General features: G+C 44.3%; 1 protein-coding gene across 1 annotated transcript in view; it reads right to left on the bottom strand.

The window, feature by feature from the left end:
• Positions 1 to 23,855, bottom strand: part of sdk1b (sidekick cell adhesion molecule 1b) — a 293,033-nt gene that overhangs the window by 154,050 nt on the left and 115,128 nt on the right. The window contains exons 3-5 of the mRNA XM_049014318.1: positions 5,795 to 5,954; positions 1,722 to 1,828; positions 382 to 529 (exon numbers count right to left, since the gene is read on the bottom strand). Coding sequence (XP_048870275.1) covers positions 382 to 529; positions 1,722 to 1,828; positions 5,795 to 5,954 — 415 coding nt within the window. The remainder of the gene's footprint in view (positions 1 to 381; positions 530 to 1,721; positions 1,829 to 5,794; positions 5,955 to 23,855) is intronic.

The following is a 23,855-nucleotide window of genomic DNA, read 5'->3' on the forward strand; positions in this document are numbered from 1 at the left end:
CAGGGAGGAGGAGTCGGGCCTGTCTCGGCGCCTCTGTGTGGCAGAGCTGCTAATTACACCAAAGCGCCGGCCGGCTACTGCGTTCCAAATCAAAGGATGGCGGGGGGCCGCCGATTAATTGGACCTTTCTGATAGCATTGTAGGGGAGAAGGAACGTAGCCATTCTGTCAATCAGCTGAATGTTCACAATCGGGCATCTTTTCACTACTGTAGTGCAAGAGAAGAGCCATGGCATGAGAAGAGCCGGTCAGGGTGGAATGCGTAATCGCAAATGCTGACGGACTCAAGCCACACCGACCAGATAGTGAAGCAGAGAAGGGGGATGGACATCAGAGCACGAGGGCCAGACCCCGCTAAGGGGTCCCGGTGAAGCTGACTCACACTCTCTCACTGGGGATGATCTTATAGCCATCCCGGAACCAGGTGACCTGGGGCCGGGGGAAGCTGCGCACGGCGGGGAGGCTGAGCATGGCGGCCTTGCCCTGCACCACCGACTTCCTCTGCTCCTGCTCCACGAAGTTCCCCATGTCTGCGGAGAGAGGAGAACATCGCTACAGCAACAGACCCTGTGGAAAAAAACTGCTTCCCAACTTAAGCTGGATGCCCAGCTTATGATATTTGTCTAGCTTAAGGTATGTTTTTGCTTCACAGTTTGATGGTTTAGCTAGTGATGCCACCTTATAATGGTCACTCTAACTGGTTTAGCTGGGACCAGCATGACCAGCTTAATTGGCCAGCCACACCCGCATGACCAACTGCTGACGCATCCAGTTAAACCATGAAAGAGCATCAAGAGCTGTCTAAGACCATCTTAGACCATCTTAGACCATCTTAGACCATCCAAGACCAGCTAAAACCAGCTACCAGCATAAGCTGGTTTTTAACTGTTTTTTTTTCAGCAGAGGAGTCATCAATTACGCTGGGATCATGTGACGCCAGGCTTTTCCAGCAAAGTGCAGGGTGTTAAAAGGTTTTTTTTGGTGGGAGACAAATAAAACATTTTTTGACAGGTAGAGAGTACATATAAAAACAATAAATTAAACAAAGTCATTCCGTAATGATATTGCTTTATGTAACCCATATATCTTAAAATGGGCATTTCTGTCCAGATTTGAAGCTTTAAATAACGTCGCGTTTTAATATTTCATGCTCCGACGGCAATATAATAAAGCATATATTAAATGTTTGTATTTTTAGCATGTCTGAAATGGCACAATAATGGAAATGAGAGGATTGAGAGTGACAGGCAGTCCTACAATGTGAAGAAAAATGTTTGCTTTGCCAAAGACCATCCTGTACAAAGTGGATGAGCAAATGGGCAGCGAAACGTCACCTAAATGCACTACTCACTGCTAATAGTGCAGCAGCATTCAGGAGACCCGACATGTGGCTGCTCGCCTGGCGTGTTTGCATGGGGCTGCGGGGTGGGGGTGGGGGCAGGGGCGTGGGGGGGGGCAGGGGCGTGGGGGGGGCTGTCTCGGATGTGTCGAGAACTCAAAAGATTGAAAAGTTTTATAGTTATTTATATAAGTAGGGTGAAATATTTGCTTGTGTAATACCAAGCGGACTTAACACATAATGCAGAAAGATAAATAGCAATGACAGAATAGTGAAGCACAGCATTCAATACACATACAGTATAATAAATTAAAAATACATTCAATATACGACAAGATACAACCCGGACATGGTGCTGAGGGGAAAAGCAGACTCGCACTTACAGGCCACTTGCACTTCTGCTCTCCTCTGCAGCAGTGCCCCCATCCTGTTCCTGACGACGCACTGGTAGGACCCGGCATCGGCCCGCTGCAGGGATTGGATGGTGTACCTGGGGAAGCAAGGGAATACGTCAGCCAACAGAACACGCAGCCAATAGGAGGCCCTCTCATATCAAAAGCAGCGCTTCCAAAAGCAGCCCAAAACACTCAGTCAGACAGAAGCATGATTGTGTCGGGATCGGTCCACTTCCATGTATCTTGTCCGTATTTGGCCAGCAGGTGTCACTGGCCATCCGGATCCCCCCTCTGTGTTGTAGCCCCTCAGCCCCAGTGTTTCCCTATTCCCTGGGTCGCTGTGTGGCTTAATGGGATGTGCGCTTGGTCATCATCCAAACTTCCTTTTTGGTTGTGGGTTAGAGAATAGCCAGAGACCAGCCTCAAATAATTGTTATTTAATCTTTTGCTTTAGTGTCCTGGGGCGGCATGGTGGTGCAGTGGTTAGCACTGTTGCCTCACACCTCTGGGACCCGCGTTCGAGTCTCTGCCTGGGTCACATGTGTGTGGAGTTTGCATGTTCTCCCCATGTCATCGTGGGGTTTCCTCCAGGTACTCCGGTTTCCCCCCACAGTCCAAAGACATGCTGAGGCTAATTGGAGTTACTAAATTGCCCAGAGGTGTGTATGTGTGCGTGACTGGTGTGTGAGTGTGCCCTGCGATGGGCTGGCCCCCTGTCCTGGGTTGTTCCCTGCCTCGTGCCCATTGCTTCCGGGATAGGCTCTGGACCCCCCGCGACCCAGTAGGATAAGCGGTTTAGAAAATGGATGGATGGATGTTTCGTGTCCTCTTGCTTTAACGTGTGTTTGATGTATTTCTGTTACAATCCCTTCTGCTCTGGTTGTATTATGTCCAGCTGTCCTTGTTTTTAGATTCCTTTGGTCTTTTAGCTATTAGATCTGTTAATTGACCTCACCTGCTCCTTGTTGCCCCTAGTTCCTTACAGCCCACATCTGCCCCTTGTTAGTTCTTATTATCTGTATAAAGTGCCTGCCTTTGTTCATTTCTTCAGTCGGTCATTGTAGTTGTTTCTGTGTGTCAGTAGCTGTGCTTTTCTTCTCCTGTGTTCCTACTGATCTGTGGTTTTGTTGTTGCTGGTATTGCTCCCAGTGCAGTTGTAGTTTTGTGTTCGTTTTCTTTCTAATTCATTTGGTTCCATTCTTGTAGTACCTGCTTTTGGTTTTGACTCCTTGTGCTCCCTTTATTTGCTGGTTTCCCCGTTGTTTTCTCTTCTATTTGTGAATAAACCCCTTTTTTGTTGGCGCTACCCCCTGGATCATCCTTCCCTTTGTCGCGTCCTGCCGTAACATCTACATTATCATTATACACGCCCATTACAAACACTATTTTATTACATTCCTTAAATTGTCAGTAGAACATCACGATTGGCCATTCATGTTATGACACCCTGTACGCCCTCAGGTTTTCACCTACCATCTCGTCCGCCTTTCTGCAGCATAACAATGCCAAGCACAAGGCCCCGATTATCTTTAAAAGCATCCTGCGCAGCCAAGCATTCACCTGGGGGCTTTATCCTTGACAAACCCCCCAGTCCGCAGCTTGCATCACACTTCCAAACAACGAAAGTGGATGCCGGCCATTCTAAACGCAATTAGTACAAACAATCTTAAACGCTTCGGTGTGGGCCGAGACTGGATGCCCGAACCAAAGAGGAGAGGTTTGTGTTACCTATTTTGAAATTAAAATAAATTTCAGTAAGTGCCAGGTGCATCCAGCATGTAAAATGGCTGAAAGAAAGTATATTGATTCATAGTTTTAACGGGAGGCTTGCAGGCCTAGTGACCCAAAAGGTCCATGAATATGGGCTCATTTGTACACAGCATGCTGGAGATACGGTATAAGTATCACCAACCAGATGTTCAGAGGATGCTCATTATACACACGCTTAGTGAAACAAAATTTAACATTAAGAGTCCTTTACTTCTACATTCTCTCCGTAAAGAACTTTTTTTGTAATATCTAATTACTAATCTTTCCATGATATTGCTAATCAAATCATACCCTTCTGAGACTGGGTCAGATTAGACTGGCACAGCTTGTTTTCATGAAGATTCCCGGCTCCCGAGAGGGTCTGGACTAAGGTTCAATAGCCCCATTCTGCTTATTACCACCCATACGACAGGAGAGGGCTCTGCTTATCTGGCCCATTCATTCTAATCACTCCCATTACGCATCATTTGGCCAGATGGACTCCGCACCAGCCCACGGACCAGGACTTAAAGCGCACGAAACACTCCACGCTCTAAAAACGACTCTCCTTCCCAACGCGAATACAGTGATGCTTCGGAGCTCTGCTCATCCCAGAGAATAATGCATTCCTTTAATCACTGTAATGCCAACACAGTAAATCAGACTGCAGAACAACAGCTCAATTTCATATAAAGCCACTGACTTTAAATACTCAGTAGAAAGCATGTATTTCATTTCCCGGGGTTTCAATATACAGAATGACTGTATCCCTTAAAGAAGCTGAAAAAATCTTATTTCCTTTGCAAGTGCAAATAACTTTAACACAATTACAAGAATATGAAAGGCAAAGCATAAAATAAAATGAGACAAAAATGTGAAGCAAAAAGCATGCTTTACTCCACAGTGACATTTGAAGTAAGCATTAAAGTACACGCATTTTAAGGCATATTTACCAGAGATAACCGGCCAATTAATACTTTCAAAGACAATAGCGCCAGGGTGTAAATACAGCATAGTTACTGTCCTTTACCGATGACCTTGGCATTTCTGTTGGCATTTACATGCGCTGCTCACCGAGGGGTACTTGTGAAGTGACGCTGGAAAGCATCAGCGCTCAGCCCATTAAGCGCACTCACTAACTCGGCTGATTTGTCGCATCAACAGGCAGATCCAAACCTTTCAGTTGGGAAAATGTTTTATTTCAGCTCCTTTCCAGCAATTCAGTGCCAGCCCAAATGACAGTAGATCGGCTCAGTCTTGAAAAGGCCAACAGGAGACGCCGGGCAGCACAAGGCACAGTGCAAGGAAACACCTTCATGAGTTAAACACCGCACACAAGCGCATAGGCAGGGGGCTAAAATTACTAAAACTGATAATAAGAAATTGAACCCGTCGATTAACCATCTTCTTGAAATTCACTCCTGTGGGGGGAGTGTTTGAAGAGGCCATGATGTCCACCTCCGTGTCGTTAGTGTGTCACCCTCGGCGCACGTGTGACCTTCACACACACACACACATGTGTGACCTTCACACACACATACACACACACACACACATAAGCACCATGGAGACAGCCAGGCCCAACAATGTCAGGCCGGCCCTATTTTTAATACAGAAACAAACATTTCTAATATTGACTAGCCAGCTCTGACTTTGCTGCGGGGCCTGTGATCCTAATTTCTCCTGAACTCTGCTGGCCACCACCTCCAGTGACTTTGTGTCCCTGAGCCAACCCCCCCACCCCCCACCCACACACACACACACACACACACACACACGCTCAAGGTGCGGCAGACTTTCAGATTCCGTTCAGGGCATCCTCCACACACACTGTGAAATTTTATTAATTAAATCAGTTAGTTCGGTACGCAGCGGCGCATGCTATTATTAAGCTACTTACTGTGTATAATGTAGCGTAGTAATTTTATTTGAATCGAAACAACAGGAATGCCATGACCGGACTCCAGGCACCCCCCCCCACCCCCCACCCCTGCAGTCGATGCCCTGCGGAGAGCCTTAAATATCATTTCTTGGAAAATATACGGGTGGTGCTTGTGTGGCTCTGTGGGTTAAGCTGCTGCGCTTGTGTTTGAAGGGCGTTGGTTCAAATCCTATGGTTGGCAGAGTAATTTCGGCATTGGGCCCCTGAGCAAGGCCCTTAAATGCCCCACGGACTGCCTGACCCTGCCTTCTCAAAAGTCACTTTGAAGAAAAGCACCTGCTACACAAACTAAATGTAGCTCTGTGATGGTTTTTCGCTGACAAGCCACAGCAGGAACATTCCAGAAGTTAACAAAGGGGTGTGCGCTCACTTGTACTGCGGGGAAAAGGGGGTGATGTCCGTTCCGTTGAGAATCCACTTGAACTCCAAGGGCCAGCTGCCCTCAGCCAGGCAGGTCAGGACCAAGCGGTTGCCCTCCAGGTGGATCTGAGCGGGGCCTGGCTCAGTCTTGAAATACGGGGCCACATCACCTAGAAGACACATGGGAAATCACGGGTTAGCTCCATCGATCCAGCAGCAGCACTCTCAGCAACCAGCCACTCCGAGATTTTTCATTATTTAGACAGATGAATAAACAAGGTATCGTCAATATAAAGCCCCCTGAACGAGAAATTATTCAGATTTTCCCCCCAGGTAAAATTGGGGAGTATTGTGCTGGATGCCTGGATGCATGGATGCCATCTACTCAGTGGCCTTCAACGTAGCTTCTGAAGTGACCCCTCACCAAACAAATGTGGCCGATTTTCACCATTGTGATTCTTTTTTTTCTGTTGCTAAGCAGAGGGGAAATTGGAGCACACGATTCGGTTGGTATTACAGGCTGGTTCTCTGGAAATGAGCTCACTCAGACATGGCGGGGTGGGGGGGGGGGGGTGGGAATCTGCTCTTAAGCTTAATTTCCCTGAGAAGCGTTTCCACCTTTGATGATGAAATTCAGCTCTCCAACTTCTACCATCCCATAATTACTGCCAGCAAAGCAGCGGCAGGCTGACAATCCGCCAGGACTCGCTTTGGCATCGAGTAACAAATAAAATGCGCGGGTTGAGGGAATAGGGGTTGTGTGCCACTTTCATGAGAAAGGTACCACAGTCTAGCACAGACAGCTAATCCTGGAGTTATGGCGGGTGATTTAATATTCCCCTTGCACTTGAGAAGACAGAATTCAGCAGGCTCTCGCTAATCTAGACCAAAACGAGAAATGTCTTATTAAATATGTGCACGAAAAAAATTAAAAGCTAAAAGCAGCCCTTTGAGGACGGAGCAGAGAATTGCATGGCCCAGGCGAGAGATTTCGTTATGACGGAGTGCTGTACTCCCGGCAGGCCTGCTCAGTCTATGCCGGCCTTCTCATTAACTCGGGCCAATGTAACAGAAGAAGGACAAGTGTGCAGAAGAAAGATTAGTCTGACTGCCGGCATATGTCAATGGGCAGAGCTACTGGTACGAATTAACTTCAGCCACCTAGACGTGAACTGCAGCTAATGTCTCCGGGGAATTACACCGGAGCAACTCTGCCTGGGAGAAACTTTAGTTCTGCTATTTAGCAGCAGAATATCTGATTCCATAAATTCCACTCACTGTGGAAAAATTACAGAATAATTAAACAATATTGAGAGGTTTTCTGTTTCAGTCTCACCAAAATAAAGTATTTATTTACAGATCTCCACCAATGAGTACTTTCCTAGGGTCTGTTCCACACTTGCCACATGCCAAGCCAACTATTATTTTGACTGAGGTGTTATAAACTTTTGTAAAACAAACATATTTTCAGACAATCCCTCCTGCCCGCTCAGATTCCTGGGATTTTTCCCCATGGTGAAAAAGTGTGAAATGGTCTGGCTAATGATATCACGCTCCCTGGGAACTGTACAAAACTGCCAGAGCAAACCGTACAGCAGGAAACAAACATAAATCCAGTCATATTTTTTTTCTTGCTACAACAAACATGACATTATTGATGTTTAGTGGATAATAAATACTAAGCACTATCCCCCAGCATAATAAATACTAAGCACATAATATAGTGCTAATAGGACCACAATAATGGGCTCCCCTGCTTCTTATCACACATATTTGTCCCCTATAAGTAAAGTGCTCTCAGAACAGGCACCATGGAAATGAAGAATATGTCGTAGCTTCATACAGGAGGCAGCTAATAGCCAACCTCCAATCACAGTCTCTGAGCCTGGGCCACACCCACCATTAACTGGCCAATCACAGCTGAGGATTCAAGCCTCCCCCAAACGTGGCTTCCGTAAAGCAAAGCCAGAGAAGGGATTCACCAGGGAAATGAAAAAATTAAAAGACTGACAGTTGGAATTACTAAGCCAGTGTTTCTCAACCCGGTCCTCAGGGACCCAAAGTTGGTCCACGTTTTTGCTCCCTCCTGCTAAGCAAAAACTGTTGCCTGTCTGAGTGGCCTTGAGTACCAGTTTGAGAAACACTGTATTAAGCCATCATAATCAAAGGCGGGGGGGGGGGGGTTTGCTGCTAATCTCAACATGAACATGGAAGCCTGGGGGGGAGGGGGGCAGCTCATTTCCTGCTACAGATAACCTTTCCTGCTACAGATGCTAATGCCCCCCTCCCCCACCCTCCCATGTGCCCCCAAGTTCTTCGGCCCCAGCACTCAGGGTCACAACACTCCATCTGAGATCCGGGAATCTCCGGTCCGTAAAAGTGAGAAAGAGAAGCTGTGCGTGCAGCCTTCCCGCATCCCGCATCCTTCCCGCATCCCGCATCCTGCATCCCGCATCCTTCCCGCATCCCGCATCCTGCATCCCGCATCCTTCCCGCATCCCGCATCCTTCCCGCATCCCGCATCCTGCATCCCGCGCCGACCGGCGCCTCCAGGATGGATGGCTTTCCGTTCTGACTGAGCGCAGCGCCTCTCATCACAAATTTACTTTATCTACCGGCAATCCGGAATATTGAGGTTAGAGCAAAGCCAGACTCCGGGAAAGCAATCTGAAAACAGGCCGATAAATCAAATTAATTTGGCACGGAGATGCGGATATTTATGCAGTTCTACCTGAAGGAAAGTTGGGTTAGAAGAACCTCATCAGGACAGATTGAGTGTTGCTGCCAGCTCCCAATTAAAGGATATAGTGCAAACAGTCTCCGGTGTACATCTGTACTAACGGCAAAACGGCCAGTCAACTGCTGAGCACAGTCTACTCCTGCTGGACTCCCTACATATGCACAGAAAGGCCAAAACTATGTATGGCTTTCAACCTAATATAACTCCAGATCCTCAGACCCTCAGCCTGAAGGTATACGCACAGCTGAGAGATTAGTCCGATTCCTTGGCTCCTTTATCCAAGGGGTCAGACAGCCCTCAGGCTTTTCCATAGACACCTATAAGAAAGGCAGGACCTAATATGGAGATTCGCGTAGCTCTGCTAGCAAACGGCCCTCCGCTGTCACACAAATCACGGTAAGTCCCCCGCAGGAGGAGGGTGGGAGCTCTATCAGCAGACGTGCGGAAGACGCACATGCTTTTCAGAGGAACACGCGCTTCTTAGGTAAACATGTCGCGCATCAGTCGCAGCGATCATTTAAACGCCGGGCTAGACGCCGAGCCGATCATCTGAGGAGGTATGAATCTGTTACCTGAACATCCTGACTGGAAGCCGCCAGAGACGCGACGCGGCTGCCGTGCCGCTTTCGGGACAAACAGCACTCGTTAAATACGTTTTAACAAAACGCAGACTCCGCTTCTTCCAGACGCATGACAAGAATATGTATATAAAGAACATATATCGTACAGCCATTTATATGCATGTAAAGAAAGCAGAGCTGGGGGTATAAGTGGGTCCTGCCTGGTACTGGCTGGGTGTACCGAATGAACGAATGAATGAATGAATGAATGAATGAATGTAAGAATGAATGGTGACCAGTGAGTGTATCTATATACAAACGTACAGAACTGTCATAAGCAGTCAAAGAAAATGATGGTGAATTCTTCAAGTCGGAAAAACAATGATATTAGGTCTACATCTGCCAAAGTGTGAAAATCTGAGCCATTAAAACAGTATTTGCAGATACTGAAGATACCCATGTACTTTTTAACTCAACTTTAATCATCACGTTTGGCTAATCGACACAAACATAAGTTATTTAACTAATTAAATTTAATTAAATGAGCTGGTGGTAAAATTCAATGAATACATGGAATGGCTGAGGTGCCCCTGAGGAGAGGTTTGGGAACTGAAGCAGTGTTCATATAGTAATTCAACAAGATATCACTAACTTTTTGGAGTACAGAAAAAATCTTGTTAGTTCTTATTGTGTTACTGTTGATTTTCTGTTCTGCCATTAAATAGTTTTTTTTCCCTTCAAATGTACATTTACTACCCAGATCGACAGCTTTAAACATTTTCTCTGACTGCATAAGACTTTTGCACAGTACATACAAATAAGACAACTTAACTAACAAAGAAACAAAGCAACAAGCGATGGACTCTTAAAGTTGTACTGTCCTGTACTGCTCAGCTACACCACCAGAGCATCACTTAAGCAATTAAGAACATGATCTGCACGGCAGCTGAAGAAATCTTGTCTCTTCGCCAAAATGCGATCTGTATCAAGATCTGTACTGAGCTTCCTGTAAAGGTTTCGGGTCATTTAACAACCAAGAAATAATAATGTACAGTAGTTTTGACTGTAGCCTTAGCAAAACGTTTCATGTCTCTTGACTAAATCTCTGAATAGAAAACAGGGCTGAGATTTAATCAAACACTCTGCAGTCTGCACATGTCCTCATCTACGTCACATGAGAGCTGCCTCTGCTGTGGCGCTCCAAGGCCTCTCTTCGCTCATTCTTCTGGAGGAGACGTGCTAGATAAAAGCCAGACGACAGCTCACCAGCTCAAGGGAGATGCCAGCCGAGGTGGAAAAGAGCATCGCCATTTAAGGCTCTTATTCACGCCAGGATCAAAACACGGCAACCTCAAGGAGACGTTGTTTATTGTTACCCGGTGTCGACGTACAGAGCCGTAAGGCGCCATCCGCTGCGGTTAGCGGTGGCAGATGGGGGTGTGGGAGAAGCCAGCCGCTCGATAACTGAGGGGGGGGGGATATACTGTAGTCTACCCTCTTTCTCAGCTGAAACGTGCAGCACAACAGCTCTGCTCCTCTTATTTTTAAAGAAGGCAGAAATCTCAGAAATTACCATGAGCCTTTTCCACTTCAACAATGTTCATAACAACACATCATGCAAAACTCCCTGTCCAACAAGAAAAAAAAAAAACTGGTGAGTAGGGTGCAGTACCGACTTTCACCACTTAAGGCAGCAACAGCAGTGTCTAAATTCCTATGTGAACAAGGTTCATGAAACGGACTGCAAACCCGGAGAACGGCTCTCCTGTACGAGCATTAAAGCTGCAGTGCCAGCAATCACAATGTCATGGCTTAACCAATCTGCAATGCCCGATAGAAAGTACATAGTACATAGTACATAGTACCTCGTCGTCAGAGGCCACACATTACAAGCAGGTCTTGTATGGATCATTCACATGGTATGTAAATGTGTCTTACTGCATGCCCCTTCGCTTCATTTGTCATAACTGCTCACCTCCACAGTCCTCAACCCCTCTGCCTTGCATCTGGAAAGATACCACTGGCTTTGGCATGCAACAGAACACGTCAAACTATACTGACAAACTAAATTTTGTTGAATACTTAAGCCAACCCTTATCCTCTGTGTCATTTGTAATTGCTTAACAGGAGCTACTTCATTGCACTTGGCATAATAAAAATCACCAAGCCAGCAGAACGGCAATAATTATGTTTCTCAAAACAATTTACATCTCTAAGCTGCAGCCCTTATATGATTATCTACTGCAGTCTTTATAATTGCGGATCTGGAAACATTACGTGGGGAAATGGCTGAAATCCTAACAGAAAATTATAAGCTGCTGCACATTACAAGATTTCCGTACTGACTTTGTAAATTATTGAGTGAAGTGGCATCATTGAAGAACAGAGAAGAGGTCCCCGGCATGTTCGATAGACCCATTCGATTCAGCCAGCATCCCTCTCTAATTCCCATCTTCCACACAACTGAATCATGGCAACTCACAGAAGAAAGACAAATTATGAGGATGGTAATTATGGGCAGTGAAAAGGAAGATCAGCCATCCAACGCAAAAGCACAAATAAACATTAATTAAAGCGTCTTGGAGGGCAACCAACAGCCCCCAACAACAGAATTATGTCTATATGCCAGTGTTTCCTAACCCAGTCCTCTGGGACCCACAGACAGTCCACATTACTGGGATCAGGGAGGGAGCAAAAACGCGGACCGTCTGGGGGTCTCCGAGGACCGGGCTGGGAAATGAGGCTGTATGCTAATGTCTATTTTAAACACATTAAAGCACAGCACAAGCATGTCATTCCTATGTCCCCTAGTGGAGGGAGTTACAATCAGCCCATTCACTCCATTCAATCAGTGGTCACTCAAGAGTAAGTCTCAAATCTGAAAAAGAGGGCAGTGTGGGTTAGAGGTCAGAGCCAGAAGATCATGGGTTCAAATCCTGTAGCCAGCAGAGTAATTATATCAAGCCAGGGGCCTTGAGTAAAGCCTAGGAGCTCCAGAGACTCTGGATGCGGGCAGACCCTGTGCTCCGCGACTACAAAACTTGTTCTCACATGTACTTACGCTCACTGGCCATTTTATTAGGTACACAAAGCTACGACTGGCTTGGACCCCTCCTTCAGAACGGCCTTAATTCTTTGTGACGAAGATCCAACATGGTGCTTGAAACATTCCTCAGAGACTCTGCTCCATGTTGGCATGACGGCATCATGCAGCTGCTGCAGATGTGTCAGCTGCACCTTCACGATGCGAATCTCCCGTTACACCACATCCCATAGGTGCCCTATTGTATTGAGATCTGGTGACTGTTGAGGCTGTTTAAGTACAGTGAACTGTACTGACATGTTGAAGAATCCAGTCTGAGATGATGTGAGTTTGTGACATGGCGAGTTATCCTGCTGGAAATAGCCATTGGTTTGCAAACATACTCAGGTTGGCTGTGGTATTTAAATGCTCAATTGGCACTAAGGGGCCCAAAATGTGCCAAGAAAATATTGCCCTCACCATTACATCACCACCAGCCTGAACTGTTGGTACAAGGCAGGGTGGATCCAATTTTGATGATCCTGTGCCCATTGTAGCCTCAGTTTCTGCTTCATAGCTAATAGGAGTTGCATCTGGCTTTGGTCCATCTGCTTCAAGGTTTGACATGTTGTGCTTTCAGAGATGCTCTTCTGCATACGTTGTTTGTGATGAGTGGTTAGTTCAGTTCCTGTTACCTTTCTATAAGCTTGAACCAGGGTGGCCATTCGCCTCTGACCTCTGTCACCAACAAGGCATTTTCACCCAGAGAATCACTGCTCACTGGATGATTTATCTTTTTTGGCCCATTCTCTGTAAATCCTAGAGATGATTGTGCATGAGAGTCCCAGTAGATCAGAAGTTTCTGAAATACTCATATCAGCCTGTCTGGCACCAGTAGCCAGGTCACGTTCAAAGTCACTTAAACCACCTTTCATCCCCATTCTGGTGTTTGATGTGAACATTTACTGAAGCTCCTAACCTGTATCTGCATGACTTTATACATCGTGCTGCTAACATATGATTGGCTGATTAGATATTTGCTTCACCGAGAAGTGTAAGTAGCCAGTGAGTGTTCATTTGTCAGGAAAGAGGTTTGAGAAAACTACAGTATGTCACCTAGGAGATGAAAAAAGTACAGATACTCTATTTTAGAATAGCATTTAATGGGATGGTGGTTACAAAAAAGATATTCTGTTCACTTAACCCAAAATTCTTAATCAGTGATACTTATCCTTGAGTATCACAAGAGGAAAGCGAGACTTTCAGCCTGGGGTGCGGGGATGTCCTCCAAGAGAAGAAAAGACAAGAAAGGACACTCCTGAATAAGCTGAAAATGTATCCTAGTTTCAGAAAATGGCAAAACACATCAGACCAAAGATTCCTGTTGATGACAGTTAATGGACACTTTCAGCAGCAGTTTCCAGCCATGTGCAATTACACAATTTCTAAATCAACTGAAAATTTACTCTACTTACTAACATGAGAATCAGCCTTGGTACTGTGCTGTCTGAAAGCTTACAAATATCGGACAAAGACTAAATCTACTTAAAACAAAATTAGCCTCTTTAGCAGGTTCCTGGTTTCAACTACGTTATTAAAGACCCAATCAGTCTGAGGGTTTCAGAACCAGGCAGGATGGGGGGGAACCTGCATTCACTCAGTATTGAATTTGACTTCACCCCCCCACCCCCTGCCAAAAAAAGTTTTGTCCCTCCAATATCAAACTCTCTCCTTAGCCATTGCATAAGGTTGTCTTTCCCTGTAGATATGATTATGTATGAATGCCAGCTTTGAAGTCAGACGCCTGCATAACGTTAATTCTAGTTTTGTTTTTATTTATTCAGTTAGGGATAACATGGTAATGACGCTAAAAACCGAGTGTGTTTTAGACTACATGACGTACTGTGGACCAATCACATACAGTTAGCTAGCTGGCTGGCTAATTTACTCTCACCTACTGCTATGGAAGTCGTAACCCAAGGCAGTGTTGTAAAGCTAACAAACTACAACTTTTCTCACCTGTTCCAAATAAAGACTTTCACTGCATTTCACTGCACCCTCCTCCATCTCATTTTTTCACTTCATCCTTGTTTTTTCTGTACCACTTTCCCTCCATTCTTTGCAGTTTGCCATTCACTGCAAAATGCAGTTTGGAAGGGATGTGCAGATTGCTACTGAAATATCAGATCCCTCAATTTAAATAGTTATATTTTGAAAACTGATTAAAAAGTATTGATTTTTACCTAATAATTTAAATGTTCATGGTATTATATGGTGCAGGACGTGAACCTTTGGCGGGCAGGACTGCTTATAACAGCGAATAAGGGGAAGGCTCTTAGACGTCTGGGAAATGGATTGAGTCCATTATTTTAAATACATAGCATGCCTAACATTGTAGGAAACCTCTTTAATGTGAATACATTTTCAATAGTCAAACAGCACACAGTTTTCAGTACATCCAAAAATGGCAGGTGGCTGAAATCACTATGGTTTTTAAACCAGTAAGACATCTGAAAATGATTTGTCCTCAAATTTTTATTACCAGGCAGAACAACCGGGAAAAAGGTTTAGAAAACAGGATGCTGCCTCATCAAGGAGAGCCCAAGTCATTTTCATCACACAGTGAAAAGGTTAGTAGATCTAACTCGAAAAAGACTAGTTTTCAACTCATGGTTAGGCTTGTACAAGTGGAACCCATGGAAAATCATGAAAATACTGTAATATAATAAAATGATTTATTTATATTTTAAAATGTATGTATTAACTTGATATCAGGTTTGAGCAGGTGTCCAAGCAATGTCTGATGCATTGTAGCCAATGAAATGGTTATTTTGCGATGGCTTTCATTTAGAAAAATATATATTTTTTGGTCGTGCGACCTGACATTTTTCAGTTGCTGAAAACCTTATCATTCACCTTTCTAACAACTATGGATCTAACCACCGAAAATGATAAAATATAGCAGGAACCAAAAAGTGTACACATCTACTCCTTGCCTACAGCACAAAATAGTAATACTGGTAATGGGAAGAGTGCCATAAATCTAAATTATTGTTTCCTATAATAAATCCTGGCAATGATGTACAATTTATGCTGCTTCTGGGGGTTTTCAAAGAAGCTTGGTCAATTACTTAAACTCACGGCCATGATCTCCAGTCCCCTCCTAGACTATAAAGCCTCCACTTACCTGCTTGGTGTCTGATGTCAAGAGGAAAATAAGAAATAAGCACAAAAACGCTGAGGATACTCATCCATAATTCAGGCCACCAAGCACTGAAATGACGAGCAATAATGACGCAGTCTAGGTCGCAGTCTATGTCGCTCTCAAAGTCGAGATTGCTCCAGGCATGACAACGTGACCTTAACAGACGTCTTGGTGCTTTTATAAGCACACGGGAGTCTCTGGGTAGCCAATGTCATACATCGACTATAACAGTGGTTGTAGTAACATCTGATTAAAAGCTTAAGTGAAGAATAGCAACAATGACAACATTCTGCCAGACAACATAACCAGACTCTTGAAGGCTCTCGGAATCAAAATGCCCACGCAGAAGTATGCAGATGCCTTCCAGTCACAAATGGCCAAAGCAGGATCATATCTGCGTCGAGACAGTAATCTCTTTCACATGGGAATAACTGTGCCAGGAGACATTCCAGAGAGCTGAGAAAGTAGTAAGTAAGAATTCCCAAGCCTAGTACCACACGATCTGCGTGAGCTAAGAGCACACTTACTCCCCTTAACTGCAGAGCTCACTCATGCAATATTCATCACAGTCTAAACACAGTGAAAGAGTCACCCGCTGATACGCCACTCAGCCTGCTGCAGCTGACACGAAAAACAAAAAGCAGTTCCTTCAAAGGATCTTGCGTGGACGTCACATAAGTAAACCTCAGCGTAGCGTAACAGCAGAGCTAAATTCACAAAGGTAATACCTGGTGTATCAGAAGACGTGACCATGTTTTTAGCAAGAAGTCCTGTAGCTGAGGCTGCTCTCCACACAAAGATCGGCTTTAAATTGTATGAGCGACAATTAACAACGGATGCACTGTGGAATTTATATCTTCCTCATGATAGAAAGACAGACAGACAGACAGACAGACGTCATTAATCCCTGGAGTAAATGCCTTATCTGCTAAAATTCAGGAAATAACATACAGATACATTTTTTATTTGTTCAAGATGAGTCTTAAATAAATGGAAAGCCCCATTACACCAAGAGCACATATTCCATTACTCACAAAAAGAATGCTGTTTCAGATCGTTAGCATTCTCAACCGGAGCAGAAACGGTGAGAAATGCTGGGATACTTAACCCAACCATCAACGAGTGCTAACAGACTGCTTAGCATGTTAAGGAGCCGTGCAGAAGTGCGCTCATTAGAATAACCGAATCGCCTTACTTTTAAACCTGATTTGGTTCTGTGGTTTAGGACTCTGTGCCGGTAATGACACCGCTGACCCCTTGAACAAGGCCCCTAACCCCAAATACTCCAGAAACACACTGACCCTGTTCTCTGACCCTCACTTTTGACAAAAACGTAAATAAACTAAAAGTGCATTGAATTGCCCTGACTTAAAAAAACAAACAAGCTATCTGTCATCCATAACCGATTCGGTCTCAAAGGAAATATATAATGGATTCCACAGACCCATTTGCCCCTGGTTTACATGCCGTAGCAGCCCTCACGAGGGACCTTAAACGTACATGACAAGGCTGGCCGAAGCTGGCCGACACGGACTGGAGACAAACACTGCTGTAGGCCTCGGTTTGACGATTAAATAGAATATGCAGCAGTCAGTGTAAGGTGTAAGTCAAGGAAGCAGCACCAACTGCCTGTCAAACCACTGCTTCACCTCCAAGAAACTGGTCAAGTGCCGTAATGTGTGCTTGCATTCAGAGCTGGGCATAAATAAATAAATTAATTTAATTTCCCAGCTATACTTGGAAAACAAGCCGTCACAGACTTGCTCACAATCACCAGTGTAACACGAGTAACACTTTGGGCTGTATACATTTTGCATCACCAGTTACAATATAAGATAAATTCTATAAACTTAGTATTGTCATAATCCCTGCAATAAGGCCATCTTTCTATGATAAATCATCCATAGTCCAGGCAACAATTGGATAATAATCCAATCTCTAATACAATCTCTGATACTAAGTGTTTTCACACGAAAATCTGCATTTTAAATTGGTAAAATGCACGATAAACTGTATTTGCAATTATCCGTTATATGTGAAAAATATGTCCGTCCGTCCGTCGCCCCCCCACCCCGTGCCCTAGTTACTTATGCCAGCATTTCTCAAACTATGGACCGCCGACCGGCGTCGGTCCATGAGCGGGTTTCTGCTGGTCCAAGGAGCCTCACTTCTGCACCAATCAAAATTAAGTCAGATAAGGTCAGGTATAATAATAATGATAATAACAATAATAATAATAGTAATGCTGATAGTCTATCCATCTATCTATGCAGATTCGCATCCGTGGGGGGGCGGTTGGGGGCGGTTGTTATGCAGGGCCCTGCAGCCCCAAAGCCTGCCATGACTGGTCCCCAGGACAAATAAGTTTGAGAAACGCTGACTTATGTTATCATGCTTTAGTGGTTTGAGCTTTAATATCCCTGTCCTACACTATTAAAAATGATGCTTTTATGTTAGGGATTAATGGAAAAAAAATCAAAGTGAGGTGAACACTGAAAACATAAAATGCAAGCAACGTTTAGGAGATTTCACTGACAGGAGGTGTCGCTGTGTCAGAAATCCTTAGCAAATAAAACTATTAGCTGTTAGCAGCTAAAGAGCTCACTCCGTCACACTTGACGGATCCTCAGCGCCACCTCTCAAAATACAGGCACCTCTCAGCTACTTCACAAAAAGGGCGACCTATTGGAGATCAGAGCAGCCCAGATAGTTACACCTTTTACAGGAAAGCCTTACCAGCGCTGTGGGAATAGCATCCCCATCATACACACCGCCAACTTTGCTAAAGAAGGATTAATTCACTGCCGAAAAACACAAGTGGTTCGCTCCCAAAAGATCTTTGTTAAACACTCTGTTTTCATCTGCTGACCTTAATCCAGACCATTCTGCAGAAAAATATGAGCATGATAAATGATCTATTAAATGTTTTTAATTGCCACAGTGTATGTACATCTGTAAAGTATGTCCACTTCTGTTTTCATAGCTGAGTATGAGACGTTTTATCATTAAAAGATTATTTTTAAGAAGGCAGTGATGAGTGGGGATCGATCCCACGCCCAGCAGGCTCTGAAACCTCGAATCTCCCATCAATGATTCACCCTACAGGAGACATTTTAACAGGTGACATCACGTAGTCAAAATTCATCCAAAAGACCAGTGTCAAGGTAGAGGGAGTCAGGGGCATCCCCACAGTTCCCATTATGTCAAGGCGGGAGTCACCAGTTCACATCAGTTATGCTACTGGGCTACCACCATCAAATGAAAAGAATTTATGAAAAATATAGCAGAAGGCTATGCTTTTTCTAAAACCATCGCGTTAAAAACCTCTTTTGCTCTCGACTTCCAATGAATGACTGATGCCAAACCTGTTGAATATTTCCCGTTCCAAGAATTTGATACCCATGTCATGTGCATTAGTTCATGTAATCAATGAGCTGGTTCCTTTTATTAAATAATACATTAAAAGACAGCAAAGTGATTCACCCCACTGGTCTGTCCCGGTCTATTTCAACCCATTTAAGAAATATTGGAAACAGTAAAACCGTATCAAGATTAAGGCTCTTCCACCCAAGAGGGGGGTTTCTTATGAGCCATTGCAGGCCAGACCATGCAGAGGAGCAGATGGAGGGGTAACATTCACAAATGACACAGCCTCTGTTCTATGTCCATGCATGTGGATGGACAGGCAGCGTGTCGGGATCCATGTTAGTCACATGGTAGAAGCAACTACTTCTGAATGAGATAATGGAAGCGGAGACCACACCATCGGGAACGGCATGTGACCCACTGATATGCCATCACTTCAGTGCAAAATACAGACGGTCCGCAGGTTCAGACCTTACAAACAACTCGTACTTATGAACGGACAGCTGTCAAGCCTATTATATTAAAAATTGGAATTAAATATAACAGATGGTGATAAGGAACTTCGCGACGTGCATGAAAATATTGCACGGCTTCAGCGGCTCGTCAGCTCCAGGTGGAGTACAGCACAACAGGTAGTTACGCTTATTATTACTCTATTGGGTTTACTATTATTAGATTTAATATGTGCTGTATTATTACTGGTCATACTTACCAACAAATTCTGCTTAAAGACAAACTGAGGGAATGGCTCTTATTTGTAACCTGGGGACCGCCTGCATGTCAAAGACCTACAGAGATATCACATAGTTCAGGTTTCACATCTCACAGGTTCAGTTTGTATTTATTGCACATACACACACATACACACACACACACACACACACACACGTAGTCCTGTACTCATATCTTTGTGGGGATCGTCTATTCATTTCTAGGGGAAGACTCTAATCCCAACATAATGGCCTTAACCCCCACCCAGCCCTAACCTACCTAACATAAGTAAGCAAACAAAATATGAGGCTTTTGGCATTGGTTGCATTCACATCTTTGTGGGGACCTGAAAAATGGTCCCCGCATCATCAAAATAATAGGTTCTTAACACATTGTGGTGGATATTTGGTCCCCACAACGTAATATAAACCCTTGGATGAGGCCATAGTTGGGTAGCTGTGCTATCATGTTTTTGCCCAGCTTTCCAGCAGCTGATCAGCACAGCACTTCCTCAGACAGGGAAGCCAGCTTAGCCAGGCTGGACACAAAGAGCGTTTGGTGACATTTTCAGGATGCACCCCCCCCCCTCCCCCCAACACAGCTTGGCTGTCCCCACAGGTAAATCAACAAGCCACCTGACCTGGAATGACCAGACATCTCACTGTTAATGAAACCAGGGTGACGTGTGTTCGAGAGCCTGCCTGCCACCTTTAGCCTTCAAGAAGCACATAAAATCACATTCATCTACTTAATAAGAGAGATCATAAGTAATTTGTCATATAATAACCTATATGCACATACATGCAGAGGTTTTGAGGCATACGTGTTTTGCACACCGGGATATACAATCAGAAGAATTAAATCCAGTGATGAGTTAGGGATGCCCAGTGAGACAGTGAAAGGAGGAACGCAGACCACGCACTGGATTTTATATTTATAGTAATTTATGTGTTTATCTATATAGCAGCTAGCGCTTCCGAGCTGTGCAGATCGCGCTTCTTTAAAGGTGCCCAGCTGGCTTGAGTTGAATTAATTGGACTGGGACTGAGATATATATACGCCTAAGGGAAGGAGGGGGCAAAGGGGAAGGGATCAGTGGAGGAGGAAGGCAGAACGCCTCACAGATTCACCGACAGCAACTCGCAGCCATGAAGCGAAGGTCTCCTGTTTTCCCCTGCTACTCTGGTGTTGTTCATTAATAATACGGTTCCTCAGTGTCCTAGTGAGTCCATAATTTTTTAAAACGAGCAGAAAACACTGTCGTTCGGACACATAAATTTGTTTTCGCTTATGTTTTACATAAAACGAGTTACAATCCCATTTCAGACAATGCAGAAATAATTCTTTGAGTATGTGCCCGACCTTTCGAAAACCATTTAGACAATTTTTCTTTTTGACTTACAAAACACACACTCAGAGTGGCTCAGTGAAGCCAATTATGGCTGCAGATAGAAACACTGGTACTGTCTCTTCGCCTACCTAGAGTAATGGTCAGTATAACCTCGCTCATTTGTGATTTTGATAATTGCAGCTCATCTGAGGATTGCGGACTGTGGGAAGAGGCCATAAACATCACGGGCAGCGTCAGGTAAAACATGCAAAGAGGCTTCATCTCCATGTGAGACACACTGGATCCAGAGACGTCTGTACTTTGCAGTGTTTACAGCAGCTAAAGCAGGCCACATCTCAACCAATTACACATTGTGCTACTTTATGCAATCACGAGGCGTGCAATAATATGCTATTTCCTTGGCAGGAATGTAACACACAATGACGCAGGCGCATTCATAATGGTTTAATTGGACTGGGCGATATTTCTCACAGATGGAAAGTCTTTAATATTCAACGGAAGATAAACAGCTCCCCCCCCCCCCCCCCCAAATCCACCTGCCTCCTCTCTCACTTGCTTATTCCGACACAACAGAAAGATCCCACCCCAGGTCAAAGTTTAGAAGCAATGCAGCTGACCATTAATCTGTCATGATGTACTGGAGGAAAGCAGTTTGCTTTTACATTTCATAATTACAAATGAGTCTTGGCAACAAGTTACTGTAAAATATACTTGAAACTAATTTTCACCCCATAATTAGATGATCCTCTGCTGTCAGTAAATTACAACAATGCAAGGAAGAAAATACCCTTATCCTGTCCTGTTAATTAACTCTTCCAAACTATTGAACGGACAGCAGATACAATGTCGATCCATATTCAGTTCAACAGTGCGCTGGGATTAAACCCAACTATTAATTCAGAGTATTGTTCAAAGCTTTGATGAGTTAAGACATATTTTTTTTTAACTAAGTGCAAGTGTGCAATGTTACAATTTTTACAATTGCTAGCAAACATTTCTTCTTCTATACCGCAGTCACTTTTCAGAATTCTTCACAGTCAGCACAACAGCGGCCTAAACTATGGATCGCTTGTCTTTGCTGTGGCACAAAATTCACTCTCTTCTCACTCCAACTCCACCACCAGCAAATCTTTTTTTTAAGAATTTGTAGAAAGAATAGCCTTTCTAAATAGGAAAAAAAAGTTAATGGTAAAACAACAGGCCGTACCATCTTGCACATGCTCACGCACTGTTTCCAAAACTGTTAAAACATATTATCAACTGAATTAGTGCAATTTGTGTCATGTCCTGCCCCCCCAGATCCTGTCTCCTTCCGGTCGTGGCTCTAACAAGCCACACCCACTGCCCGCTCACCTTACCTCTGTCAGCCATAATGTAATCCACTGCAGCTGTCTCTCATTATCCTTGTATATAAGTATAACGCAAATATTGTGTTGCGTTGTGTGTTCTTGCCCAGATTTTGTCCCTTTTGATCCCCTGTGATCTGGTTATGTTTATACCTTTAATAAATCCTCTTTGTTTGCCCAGATACCCAACTCTCTGTTCTCCGTCTTGCACCACTACATTTGCTACACTTCCATATTGAAGGGGGTGAATCTGCGTATCATTCGTTCATTTATCTAAATAAAACCAAAAGTCAAAAAAGAAAAAAAAACATCTTTTTCAGTCTATTTCTTAAACCAAAATGAGAAAATGGATAATGACAGGTGGAGTGGTGGTGCAGCAGTGGTTAGTGCCTCACAGCCCTGGGACCTGGGTTCGAGTCTCTGCCATGGCTCCACCTATGTGGAGTTTGCATGTGTCTTCATGGGGTTTCCATGTACGTGTGAGTGCATCCTGCGATGGGATGGTGCCCCATCCTGGGTGGGTACGATGGAGGAAATGCAACTGGAAAAAGCAACAGTGAATATCCCTGGCCAGAGAGGGGCCAACATCACAAAGCATGCAGCATTATCCTGTGAAGGTCTGATGCTGCATGAATCGTCACTGACCCATCCAACACAGTCCCTATATGACCTATAGGGATAATTCTCCTTTGTTAGAAGAGGAAAAAAGGAGTAGAAGTGAGAACAACTGTGCCAGTGTTTGTTGTTGTATGGGATGATGTGGCACTTCACCACTCTGCTGTGGTCACAGAATGCTTTGTAGCACCTCCTGGGATGTCCTCACTTTTCCTTCAACTTCGAGACTTTTATTGTCATTGTACAGTTGCCTGGACAATGAAATTAGCCGACAAGACCACAAAGATGCAAGAAAAGTGACAGTGACATTACATGATATAAAAACAGCATACCGTACTCCCCTGTCCTGCACTCAGAATTGGGAAATTCCTCTCTGCATGGAGGTGGAAGGTATACTACCACTACCCACATGGCCACATGTTACTGGATGCTGCCTACATATCTCTCCTAAGGAGTGCCAAGGCTGGATTAGTCATGCTAATGTTTTCACAGAGGTATGGCCAGAGAGTACATTAGACGCGATGTGAAGACCGGGGCCACATCCAGAAGACAGGCCTGACTAAGAGCAGAATATTTTCTATGGAACATTGATTTAGAGAAAACAAACATATTTCAAAGACACAATAATGCATCTTTTAATGCTTCCTGTTAGTGTTCTAAATGGTCATTTTATGTGTGACAAAGCGTGTTTGTTGGGTGAGGCCGTGTGCCAGTGTTTGGTTTTTTTTGACATGTGTGAAGTGGTTTGGTGGTTTTTGGAGGTAAGATACACTGCTGGGCCAAGCTGCATATGGTAATGCAGAAGAAGTAGTGCCTTTAGCATGGAGAAATGCGTGTTAGTGATTGTAAGACATATATCTACATTTTGTACACAATCAATGCCACGCATAGGATGCATGTTGATGTCTCGGTCTATGACATCATAACGCGTGACGCATTTCTCGCGTGCTTGTGGCGATGCTGGTATACACAGCTGCACTGGCTGTTGTATAACAAACAACTATGTTACTGGTATATGTATTTGCTACTGTATGTTTTATCATTATGTTAGTACTCTTTCTAAATAGGAAAAAAAAAAGTTAATGGTAAAACAACAGGCTGTACCATCTAGGTTTGTGTAAGTTCACTCTACGGTGTTTGCACCTTGTCATCCAC

Source organism: Brienomyrus brachyistius, chromosome 5, assembly GCF_023856365.1.
Source record: "Brienomyrus brachyistius isolate T26 chromosome 5, BBRACH_0.4, whole genome shotgun sequence".
In the NCBI taxonomy this organism is placed as follows: Eukaryota; Metazoa; Chordata; class Actinopteri; order Osteoglossiformes; family Mormyridae; genus Brienomyrus; species Brienomyrus brachyistius.